This window comes from Ictidomys tridecemlineatus, chromosome 11, assembly GCF_052094955.1.
Source record: "Ictidomys tridecemlineatus isolate mIctTri1 chromosome 11, mIctTri1.hap1, whole genome shotgun sequence".
NCBI lineage: Eukaryota > Metazoa > Chordata > Mammalia > Rodentia > Sciuridae > Ictidomys > Ictidomys tridecemlineatus.
In genome coordinates, this window is record NC_135487.1 from 10329867 (window position 1) to 10350640 (window position 20774).

Sequence of the window (20774 nt, forward strand, 5' to 3'; positions counted from 1 at the left end):
CCACCTCATTCTATCTGTTCTGCCTGGCGGGTGGGAACTGGAAGGTGCAGGGAGGGTCAGTGGCCTGGTGCAGGGTAGCCAACCAGGTAAGCTGATTGCCAGCTGGGCCCTGCCTCTCCCACCTATCCACCCCACCCCTCCAGGACCCTGGGACCCACCCGCAGGGGGATTAAGGGATCCAGACCAGCAGTGACAGCTGGAGACAGCAAACCAGACAGCTCCTCTGGAGACTCAGAGCCCCCTCCTCCCCAAGGCATTTCCTGAAAAAAGTCCCAAACCCAGCATATATTGAGCACTGACTGTGTGCTCCTCACTGGCTTTGAGCCTTTTATCCCTAGGCCTTGCCGCAGGGATAGCCAGAGGGACATTCCCGTGAAGACCCTGAGGCTCAGCGAGATGGCCTGCCGCCCAGGGATGTTTAGGGAATGGGTCAGTAACTTAAGTCTGACTCTTAAGTCCCTGGCGGAGCACCATCCCCCAGCAGATCGGGCAGGTGGGGTGGTCAACCAGGGTGACCCTGGGGAGGGGGAGAGTAAGGACCACTCAGGGTGCACAAAGGAGGGGGACGGGGGAGGACGCCACCCCCGGGCCTGGGCGCAGGGGACGCGGAGGAGTGGTCGCGGGAACAAAGGGAGGGGGAGGGGGCGGCCGGGGCGCGGCCGAGCAGGTGGGGGGGCAGGTAGGGGCCGCTTCCGCGGGGCGGGGACCGGCCCCCTCCCCCGAGCGTCACCTTTTATGGTAGCGGCGCGGGGCAGCGGGGCGGAGGGAGCGAGGGCGGGAGCGCGGCGGGAGGCGCCGGGCGCTGGGCGTCGGGCTGGAGCCGCCGGCGCGGGCGCAGGTAAGCGGCTGGGCAGGGCGGGGGGTCCCGTCCCCGTGTCGCGTCCCGGCTGCACTCGGGTGACAGCGCGGGCAGCCCGGCCGGAGCCCACCCCGCGCCCGGGACCCCGGCCGCGGAGAGGAGAGGAGAGGAGGGGCGGGGAGGTGCTGTCCTGTCCTTCTGTCCTTCCGTCTCCGTCTGTGTCCTCCAAGGGGGGGGAGGGACGGCGGGGGTCGTGTCCCTGCCCCGGAGCGCGGCGCCAGGGACCGGGCGCGCAGGGCGGAAGCTCCCGCACAAAGAGGGCAGCGTCCCGCACATGGATCGAATTAAAGTCCCCGGCGGCGCCCCACGGTGACCCGGCCAGCCGCCCTGCTCCCCGCCTGAGGGAGGGGGCCGGGTTTCTGGGGCTCCCGGAGCTCGGGGTGCCTTTCCCAGACGGGGTCCCTGCGCGGGGAGCGGCCCAGGGCTGCCCCTCTCGAGGCCTCCGGCTGGGAAGGCTGGGACGGCGAGTGCCGGGACGGTCCCCAAGGTGTGTGCCTGGGGCGATCTTGGCGTGGGGCCCCTCCAGCCCAGATCTGAGAATCCCCGGAAGAGGCTGGGCAGCTCCCGGATTCCTGCTCCTAATAATGGGAAAGCTGTCCTCGGGCGCCTCCTCCCTCCTCCCGGGCGGGTGACCCGCGGTCTTTCTCGGGGCACCTCTTAAGTGCGCAGATCTCGGCGCTCGCTCTCCTCGTGTCCTCTCAGCCACCCTTCAGGACAGGCTCAGATTCTCACTTTTTAAATAAAACCAGGCCCAAAGAGGTGGGGTGACGGCTCAGGGTCACCCGTCGGGAAAGAGGTGGGGCGCAGCCAACGCAGCTCCATGCTCTTCCCGGGGGTGGGGGAGGCGGAGGAGGAGGAGGAGGAGGAGGAGGGGGGAATCCTTCGCCAGCTGCAGGGCCGTGGAGCGGGGTGGGGAGCATCTCCCCACTTCAGCAAAGTTCCCTCTGGACCCGACATGGCCTGCTTTATCAAGGTATTAAAGAACAAAGCTCGGAGGTGGTTTGGAGGGGAATTAGGAGTAGGAAGGGGGGGGCGGGGCGGCCCCCCATCAGTGAGCTCTTGCCCGCCCCCGGGCCCAAGCCTGCAGCCGCCCGGTGGCTGGCTGGTCTCAGCCTCCTTCCTTCCTCTTGACAGGAAATGGCTTTCCTTCCCTTTGTTCCCACTTTCTCTGCCTTCCCAGCTGACGCTCTGATTCGCCCTTTGCGGGGAAGCAGGGTGACCTGGGTGCAGGACACCAGGGGCAGGCCCAGGCCCCCTTTCTCAGATGGGACTTGACAGCTGTGCTCAGCTCCTTCCCGTGGGACCTGAAGTCCCTGCAGGGGACCTTTGGGAGGGTTGGGGGGTGCACAGCTGTGAACATCTGGCCTCAGCCCTGGACGTTTTCCCAGAAAGCCAGGAGATCTGATTTCCCGGAGGAATGGAGGAGGGGTCAGAGCTGCGGAGGGGGGTGGAGGCTGTGTCCTGAAGGTCCCAAGCAGTCTCTGGGGACCAGCCTAGAGTGTGCTGACCACAAGCTACCCAGTCTGGATAGGGCCATCTGGGTTGAGAACAGGCCTGTGAATTTGGGCCAGCGGCCACCTCAGGTCCTAGGACACCCCTGGACTTCCAGGCTGGACCCTGCTGTGTTAGAATTCCTGCCTGCTCTGGCCCCCCTGTGACATTCACTTGAACTACTGGGGCTTCATGGGGCCCATCTGAGAATTGGGGGCATAATGGACCTTTCTTCCGACTGCCTTGAGAACCAGGTGAGTCTGAGTCACGTAGCACGCTTAGCACAGTGGTTGGCACTCAGTAGGTGCCATGTTTATTCTTTAAATTTCAGAGGCACTCTGAAAACCAAGTAGAAAACTAGATTTTTTTTTTCAGTACTGCAGATTGAATCTAGGGACATTCTACCACTGAGCTACACCCCTAGAAGTTTTTATTTTTATTTATTTATTTTTAGTTGTTAACGCACCTTTTTAATTTATGTATTTATATGTGGTGCTGAGAATCGAACCCAGTGCCTCACACATGCTCAGCAAGCGATCTCTACTGAGCTACAACCCCAACCTCATTTTTATTTTATTTTTTAATTAATTAATTTTATAGTAGAATGCCTTTTGACATATAAATGGAGCACAACTTCTCATTCCTCTGGCTGTACATGGTTCAGAGTCACTCCACCAGGATAAAGAAAAATTTACTTTTATTTTCAAACAGGGTCTCACTATGTTGCTGAGACTGACCTCCAACTTATGGTCCTCCTGCTTCAGCCTCCTGAGTCACTGGGATTGCAGGTTGTGCTGTAGTCCTGGGTAAAAAGAGATTCTTAAATTCATAACAAAGCATAAAACCAAAGACTAAGGCAGCCTCTATAAGCATACATACTTCCAAAATCACCTCCAAAACAAGAAGCAAAAGGGAGGCACTTTTAAATAACTTTTAAAGTTCTTTCCTATTATATGGATTGCTTATTCAGGGCAGATTATTATTTTATTTTATTTTATTTTTATTTTTATTTTTTTTAGAGTGAGAGAGGACAGAGAGAGATAGAGAGAATTTTTAATATTTATTTTTTAGTTCTCGGTGGACACAACATCTTTGTTGGTATGTGGTGCTGAGGATCGAACCCGGGCCGAACGCATGCCAGGCGAGCGCGCTACCGCTTGAGCCGCATCCCCAGCCCCAGATTATTATTTTATATATTTATTTTGGTAACCAGTATTGAACCCAGGGGCACTTAACCACTGAGCCACATCCCCAGCCCTTTTTATTTTTTTATTTTGAGACAGGGTCTTGCTAAGTTGCTTAGAGCCTCAGCAACTGGCTTTGAACTTGTGGTCCTCCTGCCTCAGCCTCCCGACTTGCTGGGATTACAGGCGCGCACCACCACACCTGACTGCAAACAGATATTTCCTTATCAGACAAAGCATCTTTATTTTTAGCCAAACATAAACCAGGAACTTGGGGGCAGATGCTGCCCTTGTTATTCTCCGTCAGCCACAGAGAGAGCCCATGGTGCACTTGATACAGAGGAGGGCTGTGAGGGGCCACTGAGTCTCCAGTCCACCATCAGCGTCCCTCAGGCTCTGCCCCTCCTGCCTGCGGAGCCCACTTCTCAGGGTTCCCGTTCTGTTTACTCTCCCCCCATGTACCAAGGCTGGACTTCAGGGTCATCCAAGGTGGCCCAGACAGAACTAGAGAGATAAAGGGGACATTTTTAGCCCTGGCAGCACTGCTGGGTGAGGGCCATCAACTCTCCCCACTGTGGCCCCACCTCTGCCTGGGCGCCAGACTGCTGTCTGCAGGACCGGCCTGGGCGACAGAGGACGCCTTCCCCTGAGGCCGGGTGCTGTCCCCTCCCAGGTCTGTGCTGTAGACCAGCTGTGCTCAGGCACCCTGCAGGCAGCAGAAGGCAGGTGGCGACTCATGGGGGTCAGACACATTGATGGGGAGCTGGCAGTGTGTCCTGTGGGGCACCATCACGGTCCTGAGAAAGCAGCCAGCTGCCCCGGCTGAGGCTGGACTCTAGGGAGCCTCGTGGAGGACACGTGCCGGAGCTGGCCTCTAAGGGAAAGCGGAAATCCACCCCGGGATGGGGGCGGTGCCGGAGAGGAAAAGCCAATGGTGAACCCTCCAAGGCAGGTGGGAGAGAAAGACCTAGAGAGGTGGGTTCAAACCAGATGAAGGATCAGGTGAGGAGGTGGGACCGGAGGCTACCCAGCTGTTTCCCCCCACACTGCTGGGGCCTGTACAGAGGCCATGGTTTTGGAGATGGGGCAGGAAGAGATTTGGGCGATAGAAGGCAGGGAGGAAAGGACACTGGCTTGTGGGTGGAGCAGAACAGAGTGGCCAAGTGATGGGCTTGAGGTTCAAATGCTGTCTCTACTGCTGTGTGACCCTGGATGAGCGACTTGACTTCTCTGAATTTCTTCACTTGTGAGATGGGGTAATAATGGTGCCTACCTCTCTGAGGATTTCTGAATTCATAAGCATCAAGTGCTCAGGGCAACGTGAGCACAGAGCAGGTTTTGGTTAAAGGTGTCTTTGATTTGTCCTTCTGCCCCCTCTGTCTCTGGGATCCCCTCGCTGCTGTCTGAACTTCTGTTCCTGTTCTCTGTCCCCACAGGGCAGCTGGCCTGACAGCCTCTGAGGAATTAGGCTCTCCCAGGAGAACTGGGGTCCAGGTGGGTGAGGGAGGTGACTTGGGGTGTGGCCCTATGGGCAGGTGCCGCAGCCACTGTGGAGCTCCCGGGGCTGCCCTTTGCTCCCCAGGTGTGCAGGCTTTGGGGGAGGGGCAGTCCAGGCTTTGTGTCCCACCCTGTGGCCAAGTCACCTGGTGGACTCCCGCCCTGCCCCCTCTGTGGCTGGACTGGGTGGGTCACCAGCATGGCGGGCGATGGCCCCTTGTGTTGGGAGGGGAGACTCCGTGCCCCTGACTTCTCTTTGACGTGTGTGTGTCCCGCCAGAGCCTGAGCCGCCCTCTGTCCCCAGCGCCAGCGGGAGCTGAAGCAATGGCCTCCCAGCCGGAGAAGAGGGTGGCCTCGTCCGTGTTCATCACCCTGGCGCCCCCGCGCCGCGACGTGGCTGTGGCTGAGGGAGTGAGGCAGGCGGCCTGTGAGGCCCGGCGTGGCCGCCGCTGGGAGTCCCCCGCCTCCGTGAAGCCCGCGGGGGCTGGCTCCGTGGGGAAGCCCAGCCCCTGGGTGCCCTCCGGCAGGGCTGCAGCCCCTGTGCCAACTGTACCACCTCAGCTCTCCAACGGAGGTAAGAGGGTGACTTCAGGGGGACCAGGGCGGAGGCAGCACCAGGTGGGGAGGAAGGAGAGGCTCTGAGTCACTCACTGAGTGACCACCACGTGCAGGCAGAGTCTGGAACCCGTCTGTCTGGGACGAATCCTGGCGCCATTTCTCAACCGTGTGATGTTGACAAGCTGCTTCACCCCTCTGTGCCTCCGGTTCTAGTCTGTAAAAAAGGACACTTTGGCGCACGCCTGTCATCCCAGCAGCTCAGGAGGCCGAGGCAGGAGGATCGGGAGTCCAAAGCTAGCCTCAGCAACAGCAAGGCGCTAAGCAACTCAGTGAGGCCCTGTCTCCAAATAAGATACAAAATAGGGCTGGGGGTGGGGCTGAATGGTTAAGCACCCCTGGGTTCAATGCCTGGTACCAAAAAAAAAAGAGAGAAAAGTGACAGGAAGCCTGTAGTCCTCTGTCCCTGTCACTCTCCTGGAAATTGTCAGCTGTTGGGTTGATAGAAGTGAGGAAGGTGTCACTACAGGGCACTGCAGAGGAGGCCAGCCTAAGATGGCAGCCCAGGCCCTGAAGCCCCCAGGTGCCTGGTCAGGTGTCCTGCTGCCCGAGAACAACACTGGGACAGCCCTTCACCCATCACCATGGAAACCAGGGGGCAAGACCGATAGCAAGTTCCAGTTCCAGTGGTCATAAGTGCCACACACGGGCTCAGGGACAGTGTGCAGGGATGTTCGTGTGACACGCTCCCTGTGTGCCTCTTGACCACACATCCCACGGGCACAGCCTGTTCCCTCTAGAGACTAGGACCACACTGACCCGACTTCACGGTCAGGATCCGCGATCCAGTGGGGAAAAATCCCGCAGCCCCTCTGAGTGGGTGAGGCGCTCAGGAATACAGTTGAGGTGCCGGACGGCCCTGGCCACAGTCGGAGGGTTGTTGGAGTTACGGGCAGGAGACCCCGGGAGTGTGCGAGAAAAGCAGACTGTTGGGAGGGGGTGGCCTGATGGTCACCGGTCAGTGTGGCTGGTGGCCATTTACCAACTTGGGACCCTCAAGCAGAGCATGGGGAATCTTGAAGGAAAATTCCAGATGCGCAACTCAGTCCTGAGTCTGGGGTGCCCACACCTCGGGGTGCTGGGGACAAGGCCATCTCCTTGACTGCCATCTGCTGCTTCCTGCTGCCCTCTCACCCGCACGCGCACCATCTCCTAGATGCACGTTCCCCAGACACACTGCCTGGTTCTCACACCTGAGGTGCCTTCCCCTCTTGCCTTCTCTTAAAACCTGCTCTCCCTCCTCCTTGGCCCCTGGACAGGCTCACCTTCCTAGCCACCTGGGGCCCCGCGTTCCTGTCCCCCTCCCTCAGCTGGAGTCCTGGAAACCCGAGGCAGAGCCTGGGAGAGGCCACCACCGCTCTTTGCTGCCTCGGGAGCTCTGAGTCCTGACTCATGAGCTCATCCAGAGCCCGATTCCCACACTCCATCATCCCTGTCACCCGGGGCTTGTTCCAACACAGCTGGGCCCGCCCAGGGTGCTTCTGACCCAGCTGGGCTGCCTGGGGACGGATTTGCATTTCTTGTACCTTCCTGGGTCAAGCTGGTGCTCTGGTCTGGGGACCACACTTGGTGAACTTTGACACGGGGGTCTTATTGTGTTGCCCAGGTTGGTCTCAAACCCCTGAGCTCAACCCGGTACCTGAGCCACATCCCCAGCCCTTTCTATGTTTTATTTTGAGGCAGGGTCTTCCTGAGTTGCTCAGGGCCTTGCTAAGTTACCGAGGCTGGCTTTGAACTCACAGTCCTCCTTCCTCAGCCTCCAGAGTCTCTGGGATTATAGGTGTGCACTGCAAGGCCCGGCACAACATTAAAAAAAAAAAAAATGGAACAATAATTGTACATATTCATGGGATTCAGTGTCACACGTGAACTAACCTACAGTGTGGTCAGGACAATGTCTCATCCATACCCTCACTCATATACCGTCTCTTTGTGCTGGAAATGTTCAGAACCCTCTCTGCTAGCTATTTGGGGATGTAGGCTCCTTGTCAACCGTAGTCCCCTGTGCCTTAGAGTATTACAAGTGTTTCTCCTGTCCCACCCCCGAGAACTCCTTGACCCTGGGTGTCCCACGTTTGGATGAATGGGTGTGGGACTGTTGTTCCGTCCCAAGAGGTCAAGGAGGTGTGACTCTGGGCTAGAACAGTGGTTCTCCACGTGTGGCCCTGGCACCAGCCCTGTCTCCACCAGGGAACTTACCAGAAATGCAAATTCCTGCAGCTGCCCCAACCCTGCTGAGTCAGGAACAGGGTGGGGAAGCGTCTGTGTTTGGACAAGCCCCCAGGTGCTCCCAATGCACGCCCAGGTGTGCAGCACGCCCTTCCCCCCTCCGCACAGTGCGGGAAGCCATGTTAATCTCTTTATCCAAAGACCGGGAATTGTCCAGGGAATTGGCTAGGAACTGAGCGAGGCCTGGGTCTTCAGGCTCCTGGGCTTCTGGATTTTCCATTGGCTTTCCATAGGCATCTCGTGTAGGCTGAGCTCAGAAGACCCTGGTCTAACTTGTGCCCAGTGACAGGAGGTGGGCAGAGTGTCCCCCATGTCCCTTTCTCACTGGGCCTCCATAACAGTGCTCGCCCTGAACCTGGCCGTGGGCAGAAGGTTCTCCTGGGCAAGACACAGCCCCTCTACAGCTTCCCTCCTGACCCCCAGCCGCCTTCGGGCCTCTGTTGGTGGCATTACACGGTAGTGAGCATGGTCGTCTCTACAGGAGAAAGGAGGGGCTGGGGAGCCCTCCACCTCGGGAGCACGCGGAGGTCTGTGTCCACTGACCAGACTCAGGACCGGCTCCACTCCCCGGGGCCCGCCCTGTCTCCTGCCTCCGTCAGCCTGGGTCTCAGGAGCAGCTATGCTAATAACAGAAGTGACTTTGTGCTAGAGTGTGTGTGCACGTGTGTGCCCGCGCACGTGTGTGTGTGTGTGTGTGTGTGTGTGTGTGTGTGTTCAGACGTTCATGATAGTGGGGCCGACAGCACCTGCAGCCCGAGTGCCCACATCAGTTCAGTGGTCACCAAGATCTGGCCACACTTGTTTATTCCTGTTCTCGTCTTCTTTTTCCTTTTTGTGGAGTTTTTTATTTTCTTGGTTTACCTTCCTCTGGGGATCAAACCCAGGGCCTATCGCCTGCTGAGCACGCCCCTGCGGAATATTTTAAAAGACACCCCCATAATTGTGGCATTTCATGCATTTGGCAGAGTGCGTCTCTAAATGTAGCCGTGCTCCTACATGGCCACCGGGCAGACACCACCTAATCAATTTAAGGGAATGCCTCAGGATGGTCTAATCTCTGTTTATAACTAAATTCCTCTGATTGTCATGAAAATGCCTTTTTTGCTGTAGCAGGACAGATGGATTACGCAATGTGTAGTCTTTTTTTTTTTTCTCTGGGGGGGGTTATCAGGGATTGAACTCAGGAGCGCTTAACCACTGAACCACATCCCCAGCCCTTTTTATTTTTATTTAGAGACAGGGTCTCCCTAAATTGCTTAGGGCCTCACTAAATTGCAGAGGCTGGCTTTGAACTCATGATCCTCCTGCCTCAGCCTCCTGAGCCGCTGCGATTACAGGCATGAACCACACGCCCAACTCTCATCTCTCTTTGGAGCTGTATAATTCAGTGGACTATGTAGCTTCTGCTTGTCTAGAAAATGAGAATTAAATGAGGTGACTAATTCTTTCATTCAGGATCCACATAAGATCTGTGCCAGTGCTGTCCAACTAAAACAGGTCAGGGACTGGGGCTGGGGCTCAGCGGTAGAGCGCTCACCTAGTTCAAGGCCCTGGGTTCGATCCTCAGCACCACGTAAAAATGAATAAAATAAAGGTATTGTGTCCATCTACCACTAAAAAATAAAAATTGGGCTGGTATGTTGTGGCTCAGCGGTAAAGCACTTGCCTAGAATGTGTCAGGCCCTGGGTCTTTTACAAAAGTAAATAAATGAATAAAGGCCTACCAACAACTAAAAAAGTATTTTTAAAAACCTAGTATTTAAAATAAATAAATATTTTTTAAAATGTTTTAGTTGTAGACAGACACAATATCTTTATTCATTTTTACGTGGTGCAGAGGATCGGACCCAGAGCCTCACATGTGGAAGGCAAGTGCTCTACCACTGAGCTACAGCCCCAGCCCAAATAAATATTTTTTTAAAAAAACAGAAGTCAAGTCCCAATTGCCAGCCAGCCCCATGTATGTAATTTGAAATGTTCTAATATATCCACATTGAAAAAAGCTACAAGAAATAAGCAGTGTTAGTTTTAATCATGGGTTATGGAATCCAACATTAAAATATTATTTCAGCATGAAATCATTATAAAAAAAAAATCATTGGGCTGGGGATGTGGCTCAAGCGGTGGCACGCTCGCCTGGCATGCGTGCGGCCCGGGGTAAACCACAGCACCACATACCAACAAAGATGTTGTGTCCGCCAAGAACTAAAAAATAAACATAAAATAATAATAATAATAATAAAATAAATCATTGATGAGATATTTCATGTTCTTTTTGTTGTTGTTAAAAGTTTGAGACAGAGTGTCACTGAGTTGCTGAGGCTGGTCTCCAACCTGCCATCCTCCTGCCTCAGCTTCCCGAGCCTCTGGGCTCACAGGCGTGCACCACCAGGTCGCATTCTTCTTTCTTTGTTTGTTTCTGTTTGTCACATTCTTTTGTTGATACTGAGGCCTGGAGCACCGCTCTGTGAGGTCAAGGGCTCCTTAGCCACACGTAAGCTGCTCCGTTGGACAATGGGACAGATTTCTCATGTGTGGCCGGTTTTCTCTGCAGTCTCCATTCCGCAGTCTCCATTCCGGGGAAGTCCCCCTTCCTCCTCAGGCTGTTGACTTGTTGCAGAAATAGGAACTGGGTCTGTACAGTGTCCCAACCCACCTGCTGAGTTTGTCCCTTTGTGCCTTGTGGTCTCATTCAGCTTCCTTCTCTGTGTCCCAAATTTATTATAAGTGCAAGTCAGCTTCTATTTTATAGTAACAGCTCAGGGGTTGTTTTGGGGGGTGATTTTGGGTGGGGACATTTCATGGAGGTACCCCACAGCTTCCTATAGTGTCACAGGAGTCTCGAGACCCCTGTGTCTGCCAAGGTAGCCGCTGGGTTCAGATGATGACCGCGGGGTTCCTCAGAAAGTTCCCCATCAGCTGGGTCCAGTGCACACCTGCAATCTCAGTGACTCAGGAGGCTGAGGCAGGAGGATCGAAATTTCGAGGCCAGACTCAGCAATTTAGCAAGAACCTGTCTCAACATAAAAAAATTTAACAGGGCTGGGGATGTGGCTCAAGCGGTAGCGCGCTCTCCTGGCATGCGTGCGGCCCGGGTTCCATCCTCAGCACCACATACAGACAAAGATGCTGTGTCCGCCAAATACTGAAAAATAAATATTAAAGTTCTCTCTCTCCCTCTTTCTCACTCTCTCTCACTCTTTCTTTAAAAAAAAAAATAAAAAAAATAAAAAATAAAAAAATTTAACAAAAAGGGCTGGGGATGAAGTTCAGTGGTAAGCACCACTGGGTTCAGTCCCCAGTATGAAAACAACAAAAAACATTTCCCCATCAACTCTCCACCTGAATGCTTTCAACACCCTACAATTGTTACTGGAATCTTCTGTGGTCGGGGTGGGGTCCCCTCGTGAGCCACATCTGAGACACCTGGAGGGTTTCTTTAGCGCCTTGTGGTGGCCCTACCCTCAGAGTGTCTGACTCTGCAGGCCTGACGCAGACGGAGGAGTTGCACCTCTGACCAGCTCCCAGGCGACGGTGATGCCAGTTTGCACAGAGCGCTCTGACATATGCAGCCGGAGGTCTCCAGAGGCTCTCCCAGCCCCTGTCTGCTGGCCCTGCCACTGTCATGTCCTCAACACCAGCCCCTTAAAATGCTCCAACTGAGCAATTTAAGACTCAGAGAGATCATGTCATTTGCCTAAGGACCCACAGCAGGTCAGGGGCCAAGCCAGATGGAACCCAGGTCCCGGTGCCCCTGGACCTGGGCCTCTGGCCACCTGCTCTTCTGCCTTCTGGATCAGCAGACGCCTCCTCTGTCCCCCGGTGGCACTCTGGCCAACCCCCTGTCCCCTTGCTGTTTCAGGATGCTGTCCCCCTCCTCCCACTCCAGACAGTGAGGACGCACTTGGTGACCTGGACCTCCTCCCGCCGCCTCCGCCACCCCCTCCTGCGTGCCTGCCGCCTCCTGATGAGGCGCCCCGGATGGGGACACCCCTCATTTCAGACTTGGAGCAGCTGCACCTGCCCCCACCCCCACCCCCACCCCCACCCCCACCCCCACCCCAGGTACTGAAGCTGGGGTCCCCTGGGTGGGGGGTGGGGGTGCCTGGGTCTTCCAGGCCTTTCCAGAATTATGAGACCGGAGGTGGTGTGGCCCCTTCTGCTTGAGGCCAGTGCCTCTTCAAGACTCTTTGAAGTCCCCAAGGGGGTGGTCAGGACTGGTGACCTAAATCCCTTGTAGCATAGAAAACTGCTTTAATCCTCTGCCCTTGGAAGGGACCATTGGACATGGGAGGTGCCCCAGGGCCAGGGCTGAGGCCCCTTCAGCCCAGCGTCCTGGGGGAACCTGTTTCTGGGAGATTCCATAGAAATGGAAGTTGCTTTGCCTGGTGGAGGGGGCCCAGGGCAAGGAGTGGGGAGACCCGGCTCCAGTGGCCTCGGCCCCCTGCTGGTTCCTCCCAGGCCCTCAGTTTCCTCCTTTGAACAGTGGGGTCAAGGGGGGCTGGGACCACCCAGGTAGGAGCAGAGCTGGGAGGGCCCAGGGAGTCCCTGATGGACCATCTCCTCCCATCTGTGTCCCCACAGGCTCTGGCAGAGGGCCCTTCAGCCCAGCCTCGGCCTGGTCACCTCAGGCCCCCAGACGAGGAGCTGCCACCTCCCCCAGAGGAGCCTGTGAGTTTCCCGGAGAGAGAGACCTCCACAGGTATGGCCACAGGCTGCTCCCCGGGGCCTGGGGCCAGATGGGCTGCTAGGCAAGAGCCACCTGCCTGCCCGGGCTCACCTGGGAGCCATGGGCTTCATGGTTGAGCATCCATCTAGTCTCTAATGCCGTCACCTGTTTTCTTCATAATTGAAATTCTTCCAACTATTCATCCACGCCCTTTGCTATGACAGCAAAAGTGCTGACTTTTTTTTTTTTCTTACTCTTTCTTTTCTTTTCTTTTCTTTTTGGTTCTAGGGATTGAACCCAGGGGTGCTTTACCACTGAGCTACCTCCCCAGCCCTTTTAAATTTTTTTTTTCTTTTTTGAATTTTGAGACAGGGTCTCCCTAAATTGTTGAGGCTGGCCTTAAACTTGTCATCCTCCTGCCTCAGCCTCCTGAGTGCCTGGGGTCGCAGCTCTGTGCCACCACCCCTGTTGCTGGATTCTTAGGTGGTTTCTTGCTGATATGAGTCACCTTGCACACAGATAGGTCACTTGCCCATGCACACGTGTTTCTGAGCTACATTCCTAGACGAGGAAGTGCTGTGGCCAAGGGCAGGTAGGATTGCAATTGGGGTATTTTTGCTGAATTGCCCACTTAGTCATCCTGACCTGCCCTCCCCCCATGGTGGCTGCCTTTACTCCTTGAGCACCGCAGGAAGTGCCTGACACCCAGACCCCTGCCCCAGGCACTGGGGATGGGAGTGCTGGGTGCAGAGCTCGCGCTCCTGGGCCTGCGGGGAGATGGGTCCTGTCTGAGGCAGGAGATGCACCTATTTTTCTCGGTTCATCATTTGTCTTTTAGGTTTTTTTTGCAGTGCTGGGGATGGAACCCAGGGCCTCCCACAGGCTAGGCAAGCGCTCTGCTGCTGAGCCACCCCACAGCCCTATTGTTCTTGATCTTAGCTTTGCAAAGGCCACCCACATTCTTTGTGATCGCCTGTGTCTCCTCTGTCCCAGACATCTGTGCCTTCTGCCACAAGACTGTGTCCCCCCGAGAGCTGGCCGTGGAGGCCATGAAGAAACAGTACCACGCACAGTGCTTCACCTGCCGCACCTGCCGCCGCCAGCTGGCCGGGCAGAGCTTCTACCAGAAGGATGGGCGGCCCCTCTGTGAATCCTGCTACCAGGTAACCCCTGAGGCAAGCCTCCAGCTGTCAGGCACCAAGCTGGGTGCTTGGGAGATGTTATATTCATTCCCTACAATACTCCTGGGTAGGCCCATTTCACGGATGAGGAAGCTGAGACTCAAAAAGATGGAGCTCAGCCATGATGAATTAGTTTCCTGGAGCTGCTATAATGTGATGGTCAGCTTTCTATCACTATAACAAAGCACCTGAGATGATCAACTTATAAAGAGAAAAGGTTTATTTTAGCTCACAGTTTTCCAGCTCATGATCAGTTGCCCCTGCTATTTTGGGTATGTGGTGAGACAGCACATCATGGTGGGAGCATGTGGTGGACTAAACCACTCACCTCATAGCCAGGAAATAAAAGAAGAGGAAAGGGTGCTGGGACTGTGGCTCAGCAGTAGCCCACTTGCCTGGCATGTGTGAGGCACTGGGTTCAATTCTCAGCACCAGGTATAAATAAATAATAATAATTATAAAAGGTCTAACACAACATTTAAATATATATATATAAAGAAGAAGGAGCCAGTATTCCATCTTGCAACATAAATAATTCATACTGATCATGGGGGCACACACCTGTAATCCCAGCAGCTCAGGATGCTGAGGCAGGAGGATTACAAGTTCAAAGCCAGCCTCAGCAACTCGGTGAGACTCTGTCTCTAAATAAAATACAAAATAGGGCTGGGGATGTGGCTCAGTGGTTGAGTGCCCCTGAGTTCAAAATAATAATAATAATAATAATAATTGTTATTATTATTATTATTTATAAATATCTCCAGTCACAGTGATATTGTGCACTTAACAATTTAAGAGGACAGATCTCAAGTTAAGTATTCTTAACACAGAGTTTTTAAAAAGGAATGCCTATAATGCTAAAAGGTAGTTAAGTAGAAAAGGGAAAGAATCTCCAGATCCATCGTGTGGAGGATAAAGCATGCCAACTCCCTGGGGATTCCTCTGCCTGGTTCTGAGGTTCAGGAGAAGCATCTCCCCCGAGCTCTGGCAGTCCCTGGCCTTGAACATGGCGCAGTAACAAGACTTCAGTCCTAGCTCCGCAGCAGTGTGCCTGGCTATAAGCCGAGGAGCGATGCTCAGGGCATCGTGGAGGAGTCTGGGTTGTAGCTTCGGGGCTGATCACGGGCCGCTCCTGCACTGCTGGCCTTTTGGTCCCCTGTGGGTGGCTGGTCAGAAGACTCTGAGGTCCAGGGATGGGTGGACCCATGGACGGCTCTGAGGCAGGGGCCCTCTGTCCCAGGACACCCTGGAGAAGTGTGGCCAGTGTGGAGAGGTGGTCCGGGACCACATCATCAGGGCCCTGGGCCAGGCCTTCCACCCCACCTGCTTCACCTGTGTGAGCTGCGCCCGGTGCATCGGGGACGAGAGCTTTGCTCTGGACAGCCAGAACCAGGTGTACTGCCTGGATGACTTCTACAGGTACGGGAGGGGACCGGGCATTGGGTGCTGTGGGGGGGCAGGGCGGGACTCGGCAGAGCAGAGGAGCCTGCTGAGCCCTGGGGACCAGTCTCTAGGCCAGAGGAGCCTAGTGCTTCCATGGGCCACACACCTGGCCGTGCCCCTAACTGCCCGGCACTTCCCTTGAGTTGGCCCAATTAATCCTCATAGTAGTCCTCCCAGGTGGGTATAATCGAGGGGTCCCTTTTACCAAATGCAGAAACTGAGGCACGCAGCCACTGGGTACCCAGGCCCCTCCTGGTAAGCACCGAAGCTTCAATTCAGAGCCCTGCTCCGGGGCCCTAGTCCCCAGCGCTGTCCCTGGGAGCCACACCAAGCCGTGGGAAGGTGGATATCCGGGAGACTCGTTCCCTGCCTGGAGTTGCTCCCTGTCCAAGGGGAGAGGCAGATGTGCTTGTCCAAAAAGGAAGGAAAGAAAAAAAATAGTGACCTGTAATGCAAGTCAAACGAGAGGGACCTTCCAAGCTAATTACCCCCTGGGAAGCGGGGGTCGCTGTAGGTGGGGCTTTAGGTGCCGTCAACACCCAAGGTGTGGAACAGCTCTGGGAGGTGAACTTGAGCCAGCCACGGTTCTGCCAGCAAATGTTGGTGGCTGTCCACATGAACGCCTCCTGAGTGTGGGTTCCCTCCCCTCTAGGAAATTTGCCCCCGTGTGCAGCATCTGTGAGAATCCCATCATCCCCCAGGATGGGAAGGATGCCTTCAAAATCGAGTGCATGGGAAGAAACTTCCACGAAAACTGCTACCGGTGCGAGGTGAGTGGTGCAGCGGTGACCTGACCGCACGCTCTCTGCCTGGACCCTCGGAGGCCCACGCCCACCTGCCCTGGCTGGACACGGGGGCAGGTCAGGCTGGGGGCCGAGCTCTGTGTTGGGCAGTGGCAGAGACAAAGGAGAATGGGAAGAATTAGACAGCTGTCCATCAGCATTCCTGGTGTCCAGGACAGACACAAAGTCACACTGCTTCCCGCAAGAAAGCAAACCTGTCAGCTCACGGTGGTGACCTCTTTGATGATTAGCATCGGGGCTGTCTCTCCGTCTCTTGGTTCTGCCTTTTCGATGTTTGCCGAGAACGAACCCCACGCAGGGCATCCACACAGTCCCAAGAAGGCCCCTAATTGGCCCAGCCTGGGAGGCATGCCCCTCGGAGCCAATCACCATGCCTGGGTGCCAGGATTGACAGCAGCATTGACAGCCCCTGGCACTGGAAGGCAGAATCCTATGAAGCGGTTGGCTTGCTACCACTCTAGGCAGGGAGAGCAGGTGCTGGGCAGAGTAAGGCCACCCGGGTCCTGTGTGGGTGCTGAAGAGAGCACTTATCGGTGGGTTTGGGGAGAAGGCAGTGATGGAGGCTGAGCAGGGTGGTGGGAGGAGAGGCAGCCTCACAGAGCGGCGGTGCCTAACGGAGGCTGCCAGGGTGAGCGGAGCTGCCAGGTATTGAGAGATGGAATCAGGAAACAGAAAGAGGGAAGGGCCTGTGGAACCCGCAGCAGCAGCAAGCCTGAGGAATCGGCCATGGGGGTCCCCAGGTGGGTCTGGAGCCGAGAGGGAGTGGTGAGTGTAGTCCCGGGGTGCAGCTCCTCAATCCAGAGCTTGCCTACCTTGTGGGGCTCTGAGTTCAATCCCCAGTGCCACAAGAGATCAAAAAGAAATGCCCAAGGAGTCAGTGCCCCGCAGAGGCTACAAAATCCTGTGTCACCATCCTGTTATCAGCAACTCAGGAGGCTGAGGCAGGAGGATTGCAAGTTTGAGGCTGGTCTCAGAAACTTTTAGCAAGACCCTGTCTCAAAAAAAAAAAAAAAAAAACAGCTGGGGATGCAGCTCAGTCAGCGGTAGGAAACCTGCCCAGGTAGCACGGGTGAGTCCTGGGTTCCATTCCCAGCCCAGGAGAAAAACAGAAAAGATACATGGACCCAAGAGCCTGTTTTCACTGAGGGCGTCCGAGGACCTGGAGAAAAACTGCCTTGTACTGAGGTTGTCTTTGTTGGTTGTAGTTCAAGGTCCAACTGATAGTGTACCTGTGAGGGCCAATGAGGAAAAGCAGGTGCGGTTATCGCCACCACGGCCCTTATTGGTTCCTGTGTGATTTAGGTTAGCAGTAACCCCCTGCTTGTCCTTGGTGACCTTGACCGTGGCGACTGAAGTAAGTCAGCATTTGGTCTGTAGCAGTTACGTTTCAGAAGGTGAAGCTCCAGACCCAAGCAGCCGGGAATGGAGTGAGGTGCCATTTCTCTAGGAAGGGACCTGAGTTTCCGGGACTGTCCACAGCCCTGCTGGCCTTGGGCTCTGTATTTATGAGGGTTGTTGGAAGGGTGACAGTACTGTCACACATGGGTAGGGTTTTATAATTAAATGCCTTTGTACACACGGTACACACCGTCTTATTTAACCCTCAGGACACTCTGGGGAGATGATATTCATTGTCCCCATTTAGGTTTGTCACTTGATGCTCTCACCACACCCAACAGCCGCCTTTGTGAATGACACAGATTCTGGGGTTTAGCAGCCGGTTTCCACTAGAGCCTCCGGGTGGATCCCCGCGAGGGCGCCCTGCCCAGCTGGCCACAGAGCGAGGCAGGTGTGCATCTGGTTCCCGCTGGGTCAGGGTGGCCACCTGCCAGCCCAGAGTTGTCTATCTGGGGACCAGTCCCCTTGACTGGATCCGCGCAGCTTCCAAAGGGAGTTGGCTGTGCCCTAGACCAGGCCTCTGGACGGGGATGGTTCCCGGGGTTACTCTGGCAGGTGCCCAGGTGAGGCCCACCAAAGGTGTGGACTGGGGGCCAAAGGGTGGACTTGGTCAAGGCTGGGCCCCGAATTCCTCCTCTCCTTTTCATTCTGAAATTCTTCTGTGATTTGAGAAATTGGGGATAGTAATGTTTGGGCTGGGGTTCTAGCTCAGAGGTCCAGTCTTTGCCTAGCTTGTGTGAGACCCTGAGTTCAATTCCCAGTGTGGTCCCAGCTCTAGAACCAGCTAATGCGACCTGGGCCGGACCCCACCCCCAACCTCAGTTTCCCCACCTGCAAAACAAGGAGCTGGACTAGACTCGGGGGCTCGTTCAGCAGACATCACACAGGCCTGTGCCCGGCTGGTAGGGGCTGCGATCTGGCCACCAGCAGGGCCCCTGCCTGGCACAACTCAAATTCCAAAGGGGTCACCAGGTTGTCCCTCTCTGAGGGTCCTTGGCTCTCCCTGCAGTGACTCTGCTGTTGTCACTCACAGCCCCTGTGGCTCGAAGCCCCCGCATATGGTGTCTGGTCTTTGCTAGGCACCGGGCCTGGGCATATGGGGAGCCTGGGGGAGGCCCACCCGCAGTGGGTTTATTCTTCACATCCCAAGCAAGTCCCTCCCCTGGACAGGCTCCACGCGGCCAGCTCCCAGCCCCAGGGACACCCACGTCTGCCTTTGTCTCCCCAGGACTGCAGCATCCTCCTGTCTGTGGAGCCCACGGACCAAGGCTGCTACCCGCTGAATGACCACCTCTTCTGCAAGCCGTGCCACGTGAAGCGCAGTGCCGCGGGCTGCTGCTGAGGGGCCCTTCCTGGCCTCGTCTCCCAACCTCCCTTCCGAGCCTCGCTGGGACCCACAGGCAGCTCAGCCCAGCCTGTGGGGGATGCCGGGAGCTGAGCCACCTGGGTGCTGGTGCACAGTGTCCCCGAGGCTCTCAACTCCTCCTCCTGCCCCCCGAAGGCTCCTTACACCCAGAGTCCCCTCTGGCCCCTGTTGAGTGCTGACCCAGCTGGCACCTGTGTCACCGACACTTAACTATGTAGCAGAGGGTGCTGAGGCCAGCCTGGAGCACGGGGCCAGGCGGGGTGAAGAACAACTCCAATGTCACTTAAAAGTGCTTTTTAAGAATTTCAAGGTTCAGGTGATAGGAAACGATATTCTTCAGATTTGAGGAGATACATCTTTTTTTTTTTTTTCTTTGAATAACTTGCTTTGGGGTGGGACGAAGTCTTAGGACAAATCCCCCCTTGGTCCATAAATGTACAAGAATGTCACCTGCTGGTGACACAGCCTTGGCCTTCCCACCCCAGAATGAGGCTAGGTCGGGGCAAGAGGGGAGAGGTCAGCAGCCCCTCACCTGCCTTCTGCCTCCTCCTGTGCTGCAGCCAGTCATCAGGCCGTGGTTTAAGTGCCTTTTGTGTGCTGGGGGACAGGGACGGGGCTGAGCGTCCTTCCTGCAGCCTTATCTGGGGCTGTGCACATCACACACACAAATACCCCTCAGGATGGTTTCGGGGCAGGTGTCCCTCCAGCCCCCCGGTTGCCCCCCACGTCTCACTCCAACCCTGCAGCCCAGGCTGCCCTGTAACCACTGCCTCCACAAGGCCACATCTAGAAGGTTCTTCCCTTTTAAGGAAAATCACTTGTTGCTTCCTAACATCACCAGGCTCCCGTAGAACAGATGATTAACACCAGCTTTTCTCCTTGGGGTCCTCGACCCACCGCACGCTCACCTGTGACCGGCCTTCAGTCTCCTGCATTGAGCAGCGAGACCCAGCCTCAGCCTTCACGGTCACCTCAGTTTTCACGTAACCGAGGACCTGGTGTCCTGTTACCTCCGCCAGCTCCATGTCCTGTTTTCTTTCTTTCACTTCCAGTCGGGCCTCGTGCTAAGCAGTGAGTCCTTGCACTGGCGTCCACACAGCGCCAGTGTGTCTTCCCCTCCTGCACCTTGCAAATAAACGTGCAGCTGTCAGAAGCGCGCCTGTGATCCGTTCACGACCCCGGGGGTGGGTGCTGGGTTTGGTAGTGGCCCTGGAAAAATGTGTGTGGCATGAGTGCCCAGGAAGTGCCCGCACTTCCTCCCCCAGAACTGGGCTCAGCTCGGTAGACCAGGAAGCCCCATCCCTCCCCGTGCCTGGCACCTCAGTGCCGTCGTGGACAGGTTACAGGGGGCCCTTCAGAGCCACCAACCCTGTAGGAGGAGCAGTTTGCATTCTCAGTTTGCATTTGCACGTGCCCAGGCCCAACTCCCTGCGAGCTCAGTGACCACTGGGTGGCCTGGTGAGCCCGGCTCCAGAGAGCAGGGTGCATGTGGGAAAGAGCACCAGATCGAGGGGCTGGTGCCCTCCACCTCCCTCTGCTGCTCCAGGGTGTGGGCCTCGACACTCCTCTGTCAGCTGGGGACACGGGTTGCTGAGCAGGAAAGCAGCAAGCAGCGTCAGGCTGGTGGCGTTTGTGCCTGGCCCCGAGTCAAGGTCATGCAGCCCACGCTCCTTTGTCAACAGCCCCTTGGGTCCTGCTGGTGCCTGTCATTGGGAACAGCAGGAGCACACCTGCTTCCTCAACCAAGCTGGGTTTATTAGGCCACACAACATGGGGGACTTCAGGTGTGCTGGTCAGCAGGTGTGAGAAGGGACTCCAGAGCTTGAAGAGACTGGGGCGACTTCAGAAGTGGGGTCTGCACCTGGTGTGTGCTGTCAGGAGTTGGGGATCTCCATTGGGTGGGTGGATTCCTTGGGGGGCACCACAGCTGTGGCTGGGAGGGCAGGGCGGAGGCTGCCCTGGGGGTGGGTGTAGGTATTGGTCATGTCCATGTGGGGGGTGGGCCCAGAGGCACAGGGCCCTGGTCGACTTGGACACAA

General features: G+C 56.0%; 1 protein-coding gene across 10 annotated transcripts; it reads left to right on the plus strand.

Annotated features, from left to right (window-relative positions):
- Nucleotides 1-19888, plus strand: Fblim1 (filamin binding LIM protein 1). Of its 10 annotated transcripts, none has more exons than XM_078025360.1 (9): nucleotides 1-86; nucleotides 4971-5028; nucleotides 5311-5605; nucleotides 11738-11940; nucleotides 12460-12577; nucleotides 13538-13707; nucleotides 14966-15144; nucleotides 15821-15938; nucleotides 18598-19888. In XM_078025360.1, exons 3-9 carry the CDS (start codon nucleotides 5356-5358, stop codon nucleotides 18709-18711), a joined length of 1152 nt encoding a protein of 383 aa, XP_077881486.1. In that variant the 5' UTR covers nucleotides 1-86; nucleotides 4971-5028; nucleotides 5311-5355; the 3' UTR covers nucleotides 18712-19888. The 10 variants fall into 10 exon arrangements, with proteins under 10 accessions (XP_077881486.1, XP_077881491.1, XP_077881493.1 ...); XM_078025365.1 differs by having other exon boundaries at nucleotides 18-86; nucleotides 5336-5605; XM_078025367.1 differs by lacking the exon at nucleotides 1-86 and adding an exon at nucleotides 299-429 and having other exon boundaries at nucleotides 5336-5605.
- The last annotated feature ends 886 nt before the right edge of the window (nucleotides 19889-20774 follow it).